Genomic DNA, 12,996 nt, shown 5'->3' with positions numbered 1-12,996 from the left:
GCCGGGTGAAGGGACGCCCCAGGACGCGCCTCCGAGATCGGAGAGCGCGATCCGAGCGTCCCCGCCCGCCCCTCCGTGGGTGGGTGGGCTCCACTCTCACTTCCGGAGTTGATCCGGAATAACTCCTCAGGACAGCGGGCGGCCAGGAAGATTGGAAGGGGAGAACTCCTCCCCTCCCATGGCCGCCCGCCAGCGAGGGCGTTCCTTCTCTAGGTGGGAGGGGAACCTCTTAGTTGGGGTTCCCCTCCGGGGCTCTATATCTCAGGTGGGCGGGAGGGGGGCGGGGACGCCATCTGCGACCCCGCCTAGCACGCCTCCTCCTCGGCGCCACTTCCTCCTCTTCCTCCTCCGAAGAGGAGGTGGAGGGGGGGAGCGGTACTACCTCCGCCTCCCCCCTCCTAACTCTTTCGGCGGCTTCCTTCCGCCCCATTACGGAGGAGCAGAAGGAGACCACCGCCTCCCAGGCCTCTTTGCTCCCGACCATAGCTTTGACTACGGCCGGGAGCGAGAGGTCGCCGCCAACCACTGCGATCAGGACACCGCGATCGGCAGCCCACGCCTGGCATTCGGCCAGGGTGTGCTGCGCGGTGTCCCGATCGGCCGCACAGTGGTGGCAATGCGTCGTACGCTCTTTACCTATGCGACACAGGTACTCACCGAAGCAGCCGTGCCCGGTGAGCACCTGTGTCAGGTGGAAGTTCAACCCGCCGTGGCCCCTGTCCACCCATTCGAGGAGACAGGGGCGGATGGCCTCGATGGTCCGCCTGCCCGGCACGTTGGGCCCCCCGAGTTGCCTTTTCCAGCGTCGGAGGGCCTTGCGCCGGGCCAGGGCTCGGATCCGTCCTATGGTCCCGGCCGACAGAGGTTCACCCTCATCGCGGAGCCTCCTTAGGCGGGTGTACGTGTCAGCGTACACCCTAAGGCTGCGCCCCCCGCAACTCCCCTCAAAGCTAACCTAACTCAACCTATCGTCACATTAACCGTCAGTCATTTATTAAAGTTTATTAAAGTATTTAACTTTTTTTTTTAATAATTTTTTAGTAAACAATGACTAACGGCTAATGTGACAATAGGTTAGGTTGGGTTAGTTTTGAGGGGGATTGCGGGGGGCGCAGCCAGTTTCGCGATTTTATTTCTCCTTATATTACATGGAGCACAATTTGCGCGGAACTATTTGGTGACAAATAAATATTTGTATTCATTTTTTTAAATTGTATTAACTTAATTTACTGCAATTTTTACTAATATGTTTATCTTTTCAGCTTATCTGAATACAAGCATTTTAATTAATAAATACCGTTAAAAATTAATATTTTATAATTCCCCATACCGCTCTTCCGCTCAAAATATGTCTCATGTAATATAATGACTTCTGCACACAGGACGCGGTAATGCTTGCCGCGCGGCGGAAGTCTGCGCGACAGTCAATCAGTATGTTGTTTATCCGTAAGAGCTAGAAGGTTATTACGGAAAGCAGCATATTGATTGGCTGTCGCGCGAACTTCCGCCGCGCGGCAAGCATTACCGCGTCGTGTGTGCAGGAGTTATGAGGCAATCAAAACAGACGCGGAACGCGTAGCGGATCTAGTAAGATTTGTCTTCCGCGTTTCCGCGTTTTGCGTTTCCACGCTTTATGTAATGGCACCCTAAGATCGAACTATGAATACCGCCCATAATGATTCGACCTGATAATTCACTAATAGCGTGTTCGACTGGCCCTGGGTTAATCGCTCCGACAGCGATTAATGACATCATAAGTCTCTACTAGCCAATCATAAAGCTTACAAGTATTTGTCAACCAATAAACGTAGGCTGAATAACCCAGAGTAGGTTAACCCAGAGCTAGTCGAACATGCTATAAATAATTCTTTGCATCGGTTGGTAATGTCCAATCATATCGTGGTTAAAGGCCGGTATTCATAGGACGGTATTCATAGTCCGATCTTATAGCATGTTCGACTGGCTCTGGGTTATTCAGCCTATGTTTATTGGTCGAACAAGTAATAAGCTTATAAGCTTTATGACTAGTCTACTAGCTTTTGGCTAGTAGAGACTTATGATGTCATTAATCGCTCTCGGAGCGATTAACCCAGGGCCAGTCGAATACGCTATTATATTTAAGATCAACTTAAGTACTGTCTTAAGATGTCATGAACCAATCACAGAGCCGTATTTGCATCGAAAACTCATCAGTAATATTTAATATAATGAAACCATTGAAAAACAACAACCAAGAATCAGATCCCAAAGCGTTTTTCGGCTGCGTTCCAAAATTCACTTCCAGTGCTGAAATTCTATAGTATACGTGATATGAACTATACATTTTCAGTACTGGCAGTGAATTTCGGAACGCAGCCTTCGTAAGCACCTATTGAGTGAGAATGAGAGAGAGAGAGGGCCGTAGCGCGTTGCACGTTGTACGTCGCATTACCGTACGTTGTTATACATCTAGAAGAGGAGAAAATGTCATCGTGCGAGCAAATTCAAGATTTCACGTGTCTGTAACAACACTGAAATAATCATAGCTTCAACAGCTGCAGTATTCTGTACGCGTTAACAGTGTAGAAATGGAAGCGGACTATCAGCCGACGTTGAGTCCATCGCGGACGTTAATAGGTAAAAGACGTGAAAGACGGCTGACATACTATATTTCGCGATTGTTGACAATAATGCATCTTTTGTCTTTATATCGGTACTTTTTCGCATATGTGTTTTGCAACTGGATTATGTTACGTTTATTAAATGAGATCAAATTTATTGCACGGTATTGAATAATATTAACTAACTGTTTACTTTGTATTCTTTGTAGAAATATACACGAAATATATACAGACGTGTACATACTAATGTCATCTATTTTTTGGTGTTTATTTACTGTCGATATTCTGATTTTAAATCTTTATTTAGCAGGTATAACTAACGACTGTGAAGATCCATACCCCAGTTTATCTGATTATCATGATTATGAACCAAATCTGGAATTTGATGACACAGAATTGCAAACTACCTCCAATAATGGTAATATATCCAATGAAATTTGCTTGATTTTTAATTTGTATTGTATATTTTATAGTTGTTTTATTACAGCTGTACAACTTCTGGAAGAAAAATTAGATTTGGCCAGTAGCGGCACAGGTACTGGGATAGATTATTTGGAAAGCCCAGTGAGTGACGGCACGATTGAAGAGAACTTTGAGGAAGCTTTGGTAGATGCTCCAGTTATTGAATCTGGTGTGTGACCTTTTACCTTCTGTTAGTAGCCACTAAATGTCATGGCATTCGGGGCATAGCAGGTGAATTATGTAGAACGTTGTATAGTTTGTTAAATTGCATGGTGTAAGGGTGAAAGAAGAAAAGGAATGTAACTATCATTAAATATCGCTTCTTAAATAGGTTTGCATTAACTTCATATAAGATTCAATCCCCTGTAGCAGGATGGTAACATTGGTCAATAGATAATTTGTTACATGGATTTTCTGGTGTATTCCTAATGTATCATTATGCATAGAATTCAAAAATGAACTCAGCATCTCTCACCTGCAGTTGTTTTTATGACAATCATCTGATATCTAATATATTGTAAATGGAACATTCCACTCAATTCCTAATTCCATTCTATATTTTTCATATTGAAGTACTATCAATATTAAATATCTTCTATAAGAAGTTTTTTTATTTAAGCAATATATCAAGATTAACAATTTTTTCCTAATTAAGTACCATATATGATAAAAACATATTTTTTTTAAGACATACTACAAGTCAAGTGCAACAGAAGAAATCACTAACTTCTACATTTTAAATTAGGTAAATTATGTACATGTAAAAAAAATCAATTTTCTTGAAATTTAAATTATATCACTTTAGTGATAGAAAAATATTTGGTTACATGTTTAGAATTTGAAATATTTGGTTACATGTCTAGAGTAAAAAATTCTACATAGATCACAATTTGATCCATGTAGCAAGTTTCTTTTTTCTCATAGACTTTGTAATCATAATCATTGTTCATCTTTTTCATTGAATACACATTTTTTTCATGGCCATATATACAGTTGCTTCAAGGGATCGAATAATTCTTGCTGGTTGTATTTTTTGTTGGAATGCATTTGTTAAGTATGAAAGTCTTGACAATAATTGAAGTTTATTACAACAAATATCTCTGTTGATAAGCAGCAGAAGATCTTGCTGCTTTAGATGGTGAACTCGCCGATGAGGAAGATTATCTAGACATATCTAGACACGGAATTGTGGAAGTAGTCGGCGATGATAGTGCTGGTCGCAAAATAATAGTAGTGTCAGCCTGTAAATTGCCTCCTGTTGGAAAGGAGACCTTCAATCATGCTAAGCTGCTTAGGTTGGTTATATATTATAAGATAATATGCAACAATGATTTGTCATTGCATGTCGATTAACGCATTAATTGTTATTTTACAATATCATGACTCTATCTAAAATTTATAAGTATGTTGTATGATATTATTCTTTTCTAATATATTTTACAGGTATCTTACATATACCTTAGACACGTTCGTGGAGCAAGATTATAGTCTCGTTTACTTTCATTATGGTCTTACGTCCAAAAATAAACCACCTTTATCATGGTTATGGCAGGCGTACAAAGCATTTGATAGAAAATATAAAAAGAATCTCAAAGCTCTATATCTAGTACATCCGACTAATTTTATTAGAATTGTGTGGCAAATATTCAAACCAGCTATTAGGTATATAACATTCTCTCATTTAAACATTTCCTTACTTTATAAATTATTATACTTTTTGTAAATATTATATAAATACACCGAATTTTTGTAGCGTAAAGTTTGGACGGAAGATGATGTACGTTAATTATCTAGAGGAATTGGCACAATACATTAATTTAGATCAACTTATCATACCTCCCCAAGTGATAGAGTATGTAATCTTTATCGTTTGTTCGTCAAATGTTTTTTTGATTGGAATAATATAATTTTACTTATCTGCTGATATTTTCAGACACAACGAACAGCTATTGATAAAGAATAAAAAAAACCTATTAACAAATCCGACGCAAAGTACAGTAACTACGCCAGTTGGCACGACTCAATTCGGTGCTAGCCTGCAATTTATAAAGGAAAATAATAACGGTGACTCGATACCGCCAATACTAAGACAGTGTGTAGAATTTCTCGATAGTCCTGACGGTATGCCTCTCAATCGTCATGTCTTGCGATAATTTCTTTAGTTTTTCAATCAAAATCAATAATGGTGGAAAAACATTTTAGCTCTCGAAACTGAAGGAATATTCCGAAGATCAGCCAACTTAATGGTTATCAAAGAACTTCAGAATCGTTGTAACCAAGGTCTACCCATCGATTTTCAAGGAGATCCACATATTGCTGCGGTTCTCCTTAAAACTTTTCTCCGCGAATTAGACGAACCTCTTATGACCTATGAATTATATGATGAAATTACACAATTCCAAAGTAAGTTTTTTACTTTTATTTCTTTACTTTTTTTATTTGAATCAAATCAGATGGAAGTGTTAATATATAACAAAATAAAATTTAGATTTTATAAATCGTTTTAGCATTATCAAAGGATGAACGTCCTCGTAAAGTTAAGATATTAGTACTAGAGAAGCTTCCTGAGGACAACTATCAAGTCCTTAAATACATCGTACAATTTTTATCAAGGGTACATAATTATATATCTTGTTATCTGTTTGTGAAATAACTATTATAAAGATATGTGAAAAGGTAAATCTCGATTGTTTTTCCTATTGGCAGGTAATGGACCGATGTGATTTGAACAAGATGACTTCTAGTAATCTTGCAGTCGTATTTGGACCGAATCTAGTTAGAGCGCCGCCAGCTCGTGGGATGTCTCTCTCCGCGATAGGGCCCATCAACCAATTTATAGACTTTTTATTCACCTATCAAGATAAGATATTCATTATTTAAAAGTACACCATGCAGACAGTCGAGGGCCTAATCATAACATTCAATTATTGATGATATGATTATTACCACGTATAATATTTGCACTTTCGTTTACTGGAATATTTTAATATCCGACAATAGAGAAAAGAGCAGAAGAGAAGATGCCCAATATTTGTTTACACGTTTTTGCACAACATTTTTTATAAGAATACAACTAAGTACAATAATTTTCGCGGGTGAGAGGAAAAGAAGAATGTGTATATCTAGAAAAAAAATTACGACCAAATACCAAAGATATATGAAACGTCACACAGTGAATATATATATATATATATATATATATATATTTATTTATTTATATATATATATATATACATATATATATATATATATATATATATATATATATATATATATATATATATATATATATATATATATATATATATATATACATACACTATTTAAAATAGTTATTTAAAATAATATTTACTAATTTAATAAAATAATATGTTCGAAAATAGAAGAAGATATCGAGGGATGCTTTTATTATCGCGAGAGATCATGAATGATAATATTTTTCTTCTAAAATCTCTTATATAAACTTTTTTAATGTCATATTTAATTTAATTTTTATTTAACACAACGAACGTTTTATTTTAAAAGTTATGCCAATTATTTTTTAATCTACAATCTTTGAAAGTTTAGTTATTTTTATTTAGTTGTTATTTTTACTATATTGATTAAAACGTTTAAAATAAGATTGTTCCAGTCATTATTATCAAGTCAATTTAAACAATTTCGATAAATTTTTTTTCATTGCATAACAATGAGTTTTTAATGAGTTTTTATTACAGAGTTAGACTTATAAATTGTTTAATTGCCCTGTTTCGGTTACTACATAATTTATAAAATATCTCGTAATTTTTATGGAAAAAATATCTCTATATACTAAACGTAAAATATGTCAACTAAAAATAAACTTTTTAATACTTAATCTTTTGCATTGCAGGATTTTATGTATATACTGGAAAAATTGATAAAATCTAATAATTGTGGTTTAACAAATGTAGTATACATGATACTGTATCTAAGTAAATTCAAGAAGGTGAGATATATTAAAGAAAATGATTAATAATGCAAAAGAATTTATATATGTGATACACGCGCACGCATACACACACACACATACCACACACATATTATAGAAAGAGAAAGATACATAGTGTTAATAAAACAGACTTTTCTGGTGACTTAGTCACTGTGTAAATTTTAGTATTCTTCTGATATTCTTTTCTCGATTATAATCTTGAGAGAAGAATTTGTGTGATCGTTAATTTCGTTTTATTATCATAATAAAGAGATAATGAGAACGAAAAAAGAGAGGAATATAATTTGTATTGTGAATGTCAGGGTACTATATAGTTTAATGTTTTAGTTAATTTTATCTGTCATTTAGATATAAGGATAAAAGACTTAGCATTTTTCGTGAAACAAATCGTATCTATATATATCCTTTTAAACGGTCCTGCCATTATGGGTAACTGGGATAAAGTATGGGCTAACAGCCTAAAACTGCTCTCTATTATTGAAAAGACTAACCCAGACCTATATAGAACTGATGTGACATTCCTTCTCATTGTCTATAGAAAAATGTATAATAAAATATGTTAATTTCTAAATCTATGATAATTGGTACATCGATTGTATGTTACAATCCTTTGTAAATTCTAAACATCTCACGCACAGAACTTATATACAAGGTGTAAAAAAAAAGTAAATAGAACATTCTTCTATAACATTATTACAATTTACTATTATATATTTTTTTTTTCATATAACTTATAACAATAATTTAAACTTTACAATAATTATTTATCGCTAATTTTTATAATTTCAAACGAATAAAAACATTGTGAGTTAACAAACAATATTTAACGACTTTCGGCTATTCATCTTTGTATCCAAATTTATAATAGTTATTTTTTATAGCAAAATGCAATACACATCAAACAGTAATCAATGTTTCTATAAAACAAGGAATTATATCTTATATCAGTTTCGAAACAATTTTCCAAACAAAATGTGGATTATATCTATATAGTGCCTTTATATATAACCTATAATATACGATTGTAATATATACGTCATTTAGCGGAAGATTTCGATCTAGCGAATAGATTTAAAAATTTTGCCCAATGATGCACGCTACAGTCTCTGTGCACTATCTAATGGAAACTTCATCAATTACTAGAGGTCTGTTTGTAGTTGAATTAGTTCCACAATTCGGGAACTTAAAAAGAAACAAATATACAGAGTGTTCCAGATTCGTCTTCACAACGTTTATGGAAACATAGGATGGATTCATGTAAACATAAAGATATGATAGTGTCATACCGTTTTGCGATATTCGCAATAAATCTCGAAATATTACTTAAAGAAGATTGGTAAATAATCACACGCGATATGGTAGATGAGTTGTAAACACCGTCTGCTATTGTATATTTATACATTAGATCAAACTGAACAAAAAATCTATTATGGTTTTTCTATGTGGCCTTGCAAATGGCCACAGATTTTTAGATATTAATTGAAGAAGATTTGTGCATTATCGTGCACAATCAACAATTTTTCTTCATTAATAATTAAAAGTTTACGTCATTATCATTTGCAAAATGATGGAAGACTTTTTTGTTCAGTTTCACCTAATGTAAAAGTATACAACAGCATACATCGTCAATACAGCTCATCTACCATATCACACGTGATCATTTACCGATTTTCTTTAATTGAAATCTCGAGATTTATTGCAAATATCGCAAAACGGTATGGGACATTTATGTACATCTCAATCTGTTCTATATTCTCACGAATATTTCAGAGACGAATCTAGGGTATCTTGTACAATTAGTATAAAAAAGAAATAGAACTAGTATAAGTTAATTCAGTAATCAGTTCAGCTACAAAAAATAGACCATAGGTCCGTTTATTTTCAAAAAACTTCTAAACTATAGTGCAATAAATTAGAGTAAAACAAATATACTTTCACTCTAACTTATTGCACTAGCGTGCCCTAGTTTAGAAGTTCTTAAAAAACGAACGAAAAATGAACCTACCAATTGGTTCAAGAAGCCTTTACTACATGACGTGCAAAACATTTTCGCCATGCACATGGAAAGCTTAAATTCAAAACCCCGTAACTTTTTATTTTTTAATATTTTATTATAAAAGTTTGTACGATTTTATATTATATATTAATAAAAACATTGTGTAAATAAGAAAACAAGGAACAAAATAATAGCGAAATAACAGTCGTTTCTGAGACTATTCTTTTTTAATGATGACCTCTGATAACCTTTTGTAAAAACTTCTAAACGCAAAAATGGAAATACATTCTCAATTTACAATAAATTCTTTAGGTGTTATCATAGTCGATTTGTAAATAATTTTTTAAAAGTTCTTTTTTAAATGATTAAAAAAAAAACATTTTTCTGTAAAATAAATATTGGAAAGTAAGTATAATTATAATTAAAAAAAAAATCGGCTTTAATAACGCTTAAAAAATTTATTGAAAACTAAGAATATATTTTCTTTTCCTCGTTTAAAAATGTTTACAAGAAATTATCAGACACTCACCGCGCGCGCGCGCGCGCGTGTGTGTGTCATGTGTGTGTGTGTGAGAGACAGAGAGAGAAAAAAAGGTTATACAGAAATTGCTATTGTTTCATCATTTCAATTTTCGTCTTCTAATTTACATATTTATATTTAATATAAATTCATACTTTATTTTATAATAAAATATTAAAATATAAAAAAAAAGTTATAGGATTTTGAATTTAAGTTTCCCACACACACGGCAAAGGTGTTTCACTTCCTCAATGTAAAAACTATCTGATTAGAATCTGATAGATTTGAAGCTACAATAAATCGATCTATCACCAGAAATACCAGATCATAGGCCATAGGATCTTCCACTACTTGATCTCTATTACATGCATGGCTTATCCGTGTGCGAAACTCACTGAAATGAAGCTTACTAAGGTTAGATTCAAACGGCTTTGGAAAACGAAGTCAAGAACCGGTCGATATAAAAAGCGCGAAGTTCTGATCGCGCTAACACATTTTCTATTTCCAAATAAAACTTAATTTTGGCAAATAACTCTCATAAAAAATAATGATTAAAATACTTATTTATATTTATAAAGAAATATTTATAAAAAGTAAAATAATCGGGGGCTCCTTAGATTTACAATCATGAAATAAAAAAGAAGCTGTAACAGTTCCCGTTTTGTGCGAATAGAAAAAATATTATGCTCATGATAAATTTTTTTTAAAATAGAGTAAGTTTCGCCTGAAATATGTTTTTAAATAGCGAATAATTCTGGAGATAATCGCGTGAAAAGATTAAAATATTATATTCCGTATGTAAATAATAAATATAATTATAATTATTATATGAAGCAATTTTCCACATCACCTATGATATATTATTATTGATGCTTTTTTTTAGTGGTTTCCATTATTAACTAATCCAATATAAACATAATATATACATCGTTATTTTTTACATGCGGTATCTTTGACAGACAAAATATCTTTTACAGTCATATTTTTTCTGTTTCCAAAATGATGTCAGCAATAGCACCTCGTGAGTGACGTAGAAATCTATATAACTATAACAATAATTATGATTACATATATTTGTGTATATACAAAACATATTATTTTAATCTCATGCCATTATCTCCAAAAGTACTCACTATTTAAAAACATTTCGGATGAAACGTATTTTGTTTTGAGGACTATTTACGATGAGCACTGTTATTGTCTTTTTCTTGTTTTATGGTTGTAAAACTATAAAGAGCCCGATTATTATATCTCTTTTGTAAATATTTTTTTATAAATATATATATTTTAATCATTTTTTATAAAAATTTTTCGTCAAAAAATATTTTATTTGAAGATAGAAAACATGCTAGTGAGCCAAATTCCGAGTTTTTAGTTTGTTCGACCGATTCACTTTTGAAACCGCATTTAGCTTTAAGTCTCATAAGCGAGCTTTAACTGATTACATAAGCTTCGCATATAATAGTGATAGGAAGTTCCACGTCTTATGACTTATAGTGAATTCGGTAGCTTGCACTAGTGCGCACTGAGTGCGCGTTAAGTCTTGTTTACAGTACATTCTTATATTTAAGATCGTGTCTTAAATACATATTTAAAAACATTTTAGCAAATAAAGTGATTCGTACGGATGTTATACATATATTACTGGTTAAAAATATTTGAGAATTTAAGACAATTTTTAAATATATTAACATACTATGAATGAGCCTTAGTGCGCACTCAGTGCAAGCAACCGAATTCGCTATTAGTAACGCTTTGCTTACTACTGTAATTGAACATATTCTAGATCATATACAATTTGGACTGTTTTCAATAACAGTCCACAATAGTCTTGTCAATTTTCTTTCCAAATTTAGTGTTGCCAAACTCTAGTCAGGAAATATCCAGCTCAATCACCCAACGTACATCAAACATCAATATGTACAATCATTCTAAATTATTATTTTGGATAAAAGCCGAAGGTTTCTCTAGTTTTCCTTTGAAAATTTCGTGTTAATGTGTTATATAGTTTTTGTCTAGTGACTAGCTAATATTTAGCTAATTAATTTACAACAATTTTTTTCTCAAATAATAGATTTCATATCTGTATAATTCAGCATACGTATACACACGTGCATTCATACGTGGATAATGTATCTATATGTACACAAAAAGTAAGGCATTTGTAGTGCAACATTAAGAGATACCTCAAGAAATATTTTTTAGAAGATAGTAAAATTTGTCACACTCTAAAATGCCTCATCTTGTATATACTCGATGAATCATTATGATTAGACCTTGTCTAAACTTGAATATAACTCAAACTGAAAGATCTACGAAAAACCACCACTGTTACTGCCATCACCACTGCTTTTTCCACTACCACCACTGCCGCCACTATTACTACCACCACCGGTGCAACAGGAACTTCTGGTTGGTTGATTTTGTTCCATCTCGTCTTCAACCACTACGACGTTGCGACGTGTACTATTAGTCCTTGTGAGAGTAGACTTCTGTTCTGCCTCGTCTGCATGCTGCATCATGCGTCTTGTTAGATCTAAGAACATTTCTTCAACATTCTGATTTAACTTGGCCGATGTGTGAAAGTGCATAGCACCCACTTGTTTGGCATATCTGCAAGTGACAACTTGATTATATTTATCTGTATTTTCCATTAAGAGGACAAGAAAGTCGTCGTACTTACTCTTCTGCTTCTTCTATAGCAACATTTCGATCTTTCTCTAGATCCACTTTATTACCTGCTATTGCTAAGCATATTTCGCTACCTAACATCTTTTTCAGTTCTTTCACCCAATTTTTCACCTAACAACAAAACCCTATTGTTACTAAACTTTTCCTCAACTATGAAAATAAACAAAGTTTGTATTAATAGTCACTACATAAAACTTGTCTCATGTAAAATATTCCATGTAAATATTCATGTAAATATTCATGTAAATATTCATGTAATATTCATGTAAATATTCATAATCAAAATTTAAAATTAGACTTGAATTTTTTAAATCATATGATATATGTGACATTATATTTGTAATCATAATTTAGCTGAATAACTCACATCTAACTCTAAATCTAAGTTTGAATATCTCATTTGAAGCAAATTTCAAATAACAACTATTAATATGAGTCTTATAATATGAAATAACACTAATAAAAAAAATTATATTCTTGATACAAACCATCAATTCTAGTTAAGGAGTTTATTCACTTAAACTAAAATGTTTAAAATTATACAAAAAAGACCCTGCACAAAACCTATGGAAAATGGTTTTCGGTCAAATTGGCTGAAATTTCATTATGTTATAGTTTTCGCCATGCTGATAAAAAGTTATCATTGCACCAAGTCCTAAAAGTCAATATTTCCCAAGATATAAAGGGTCAAAGTAGTAAAATATGGTCATCCGCAGTAGTAAGACGTATGTTATAAGTATAAGTGATACATTGATAT

At 33.2% G+C, this 12,996-nt stretch overlaps 2 protein-coding genes across 7 annotated transcripts in view; one reads left to right on the top strand and one right to left on the bottom strand.

The window, feature by feature from the left end:
• The first annotated feature begins 2,307 nt into the window (after positions 1-2,307).
• On the top strand, positions 2,308-7,854 carry LOC116849880 (rho GTPase-activating protein 1). 6 transcript variants are annotated; one of them, XR_004379213.1, is made up of 10 exons: positions 2,315-2,616; positions 2,908-3,018; positions 3,088-3,231; positions 4,174-4,357; positions 4,506-4,724; positions 4,816-4,914; positions 4,996-5,183; positions 5,265-5,465; positions 5,551-5,676; positions 5,769-5,919. XR_004379213.1 is itself a non-coding variant. In XM_032827505.1 (10 exons), exons 1-10 carry the CDS (start codon positions 2,568-2,570, stop codon positions 5,940-5,942), a joined length of 1,473 nt encoding a protein of 490 aa, XP_032683396.1. In that variant the 5' UTR covers positions 2,323-2,567; the 3' UTR covers positions 5,943-7,854. The 6 variants fall into 6 exon arrangements, 5 of the variants coding, with proteins under 5 accessions (XP_032683393.1, XP_032683396.1, XP_032683394.1 ...); XM_032827505.1 differs by having other exon boundaries at positions 2,323-2,616; positions 2,911-3,018; positions 5,570-5,676; positions 5,769-7,854; XM_032827503.1 differs by having other exon boundaries at positions 2,327-2,616; positions 5,570-5,676; positions 5,769-7,854.
• Positions 7,855-9,489: 1,635 nt separating this feature from the next.
• LOC116849881 (ras-related protein Rab-21) overlaps positions 9,490-12,996 on the bottom strand; it is a 5,718-nt gene continuing 2,211 nt past the window's right edge. Inside the window, exons 3-4 of the mRNA XM_032827507.1 lie at positions 12,232-12,350; positions 9,490-12,161 (exon numbers count right to left, since the gene is read on the bottom strand). Of these exons, the coding sequence (XP_032683398.1) occupies positions 11,861-12,161; positions 12,232-12,350 (420 nt within the window). The 3' untranslated portion in view covers positions 9,490-11,860. The remainder of the gene's footprint in view (positions 12,162-12,231; positions 12,351-12,996) is intronic.

Source organism: Odontomachus brunneus, unplaced genomic scaffold, assembly GCF_010583005.1.
Source record: "Odontomachus brunneus isolate Ranch 3 - 2012 unplaced genomic scaffold, Obru_v1 Obru_scaffold_127, whole genome shotgun sequence".
NCBI lineage: Eukaryota > Metazoa > Arthropoda > Insecta > Hymenoptera > Formicidae > Odontomachus > Odontomachus brunneus.
The sequence above is the reverse complement of the archived record's forward strand: the minus strand, read 5'-3'. Positions and strand labels throughout refer to the sequence as shown.

Coding starts and splice junctions, on each gene's coding strand:
- LOC116849880 (XM_032827502.1), top strand. CDS start 2,568: ATGGAAGCGGACTATCAGCCGACGTTGAGTCCATCGCGGACGTTAATA. Junction 4,915..4,995: donor ATACCTCCCCAAGTGATAGA/GTATGTAATCTT, acceptor TGATATTTTCAG/ACACAACGAACAGCTATTGA. Junction 5,184..5,264: donor ATTTCTCGATAGTCCTGACG/GTATGCCTCTCA, acceptor AAAACATTTTAG/CTCTCGAAACTGAAGGAATA.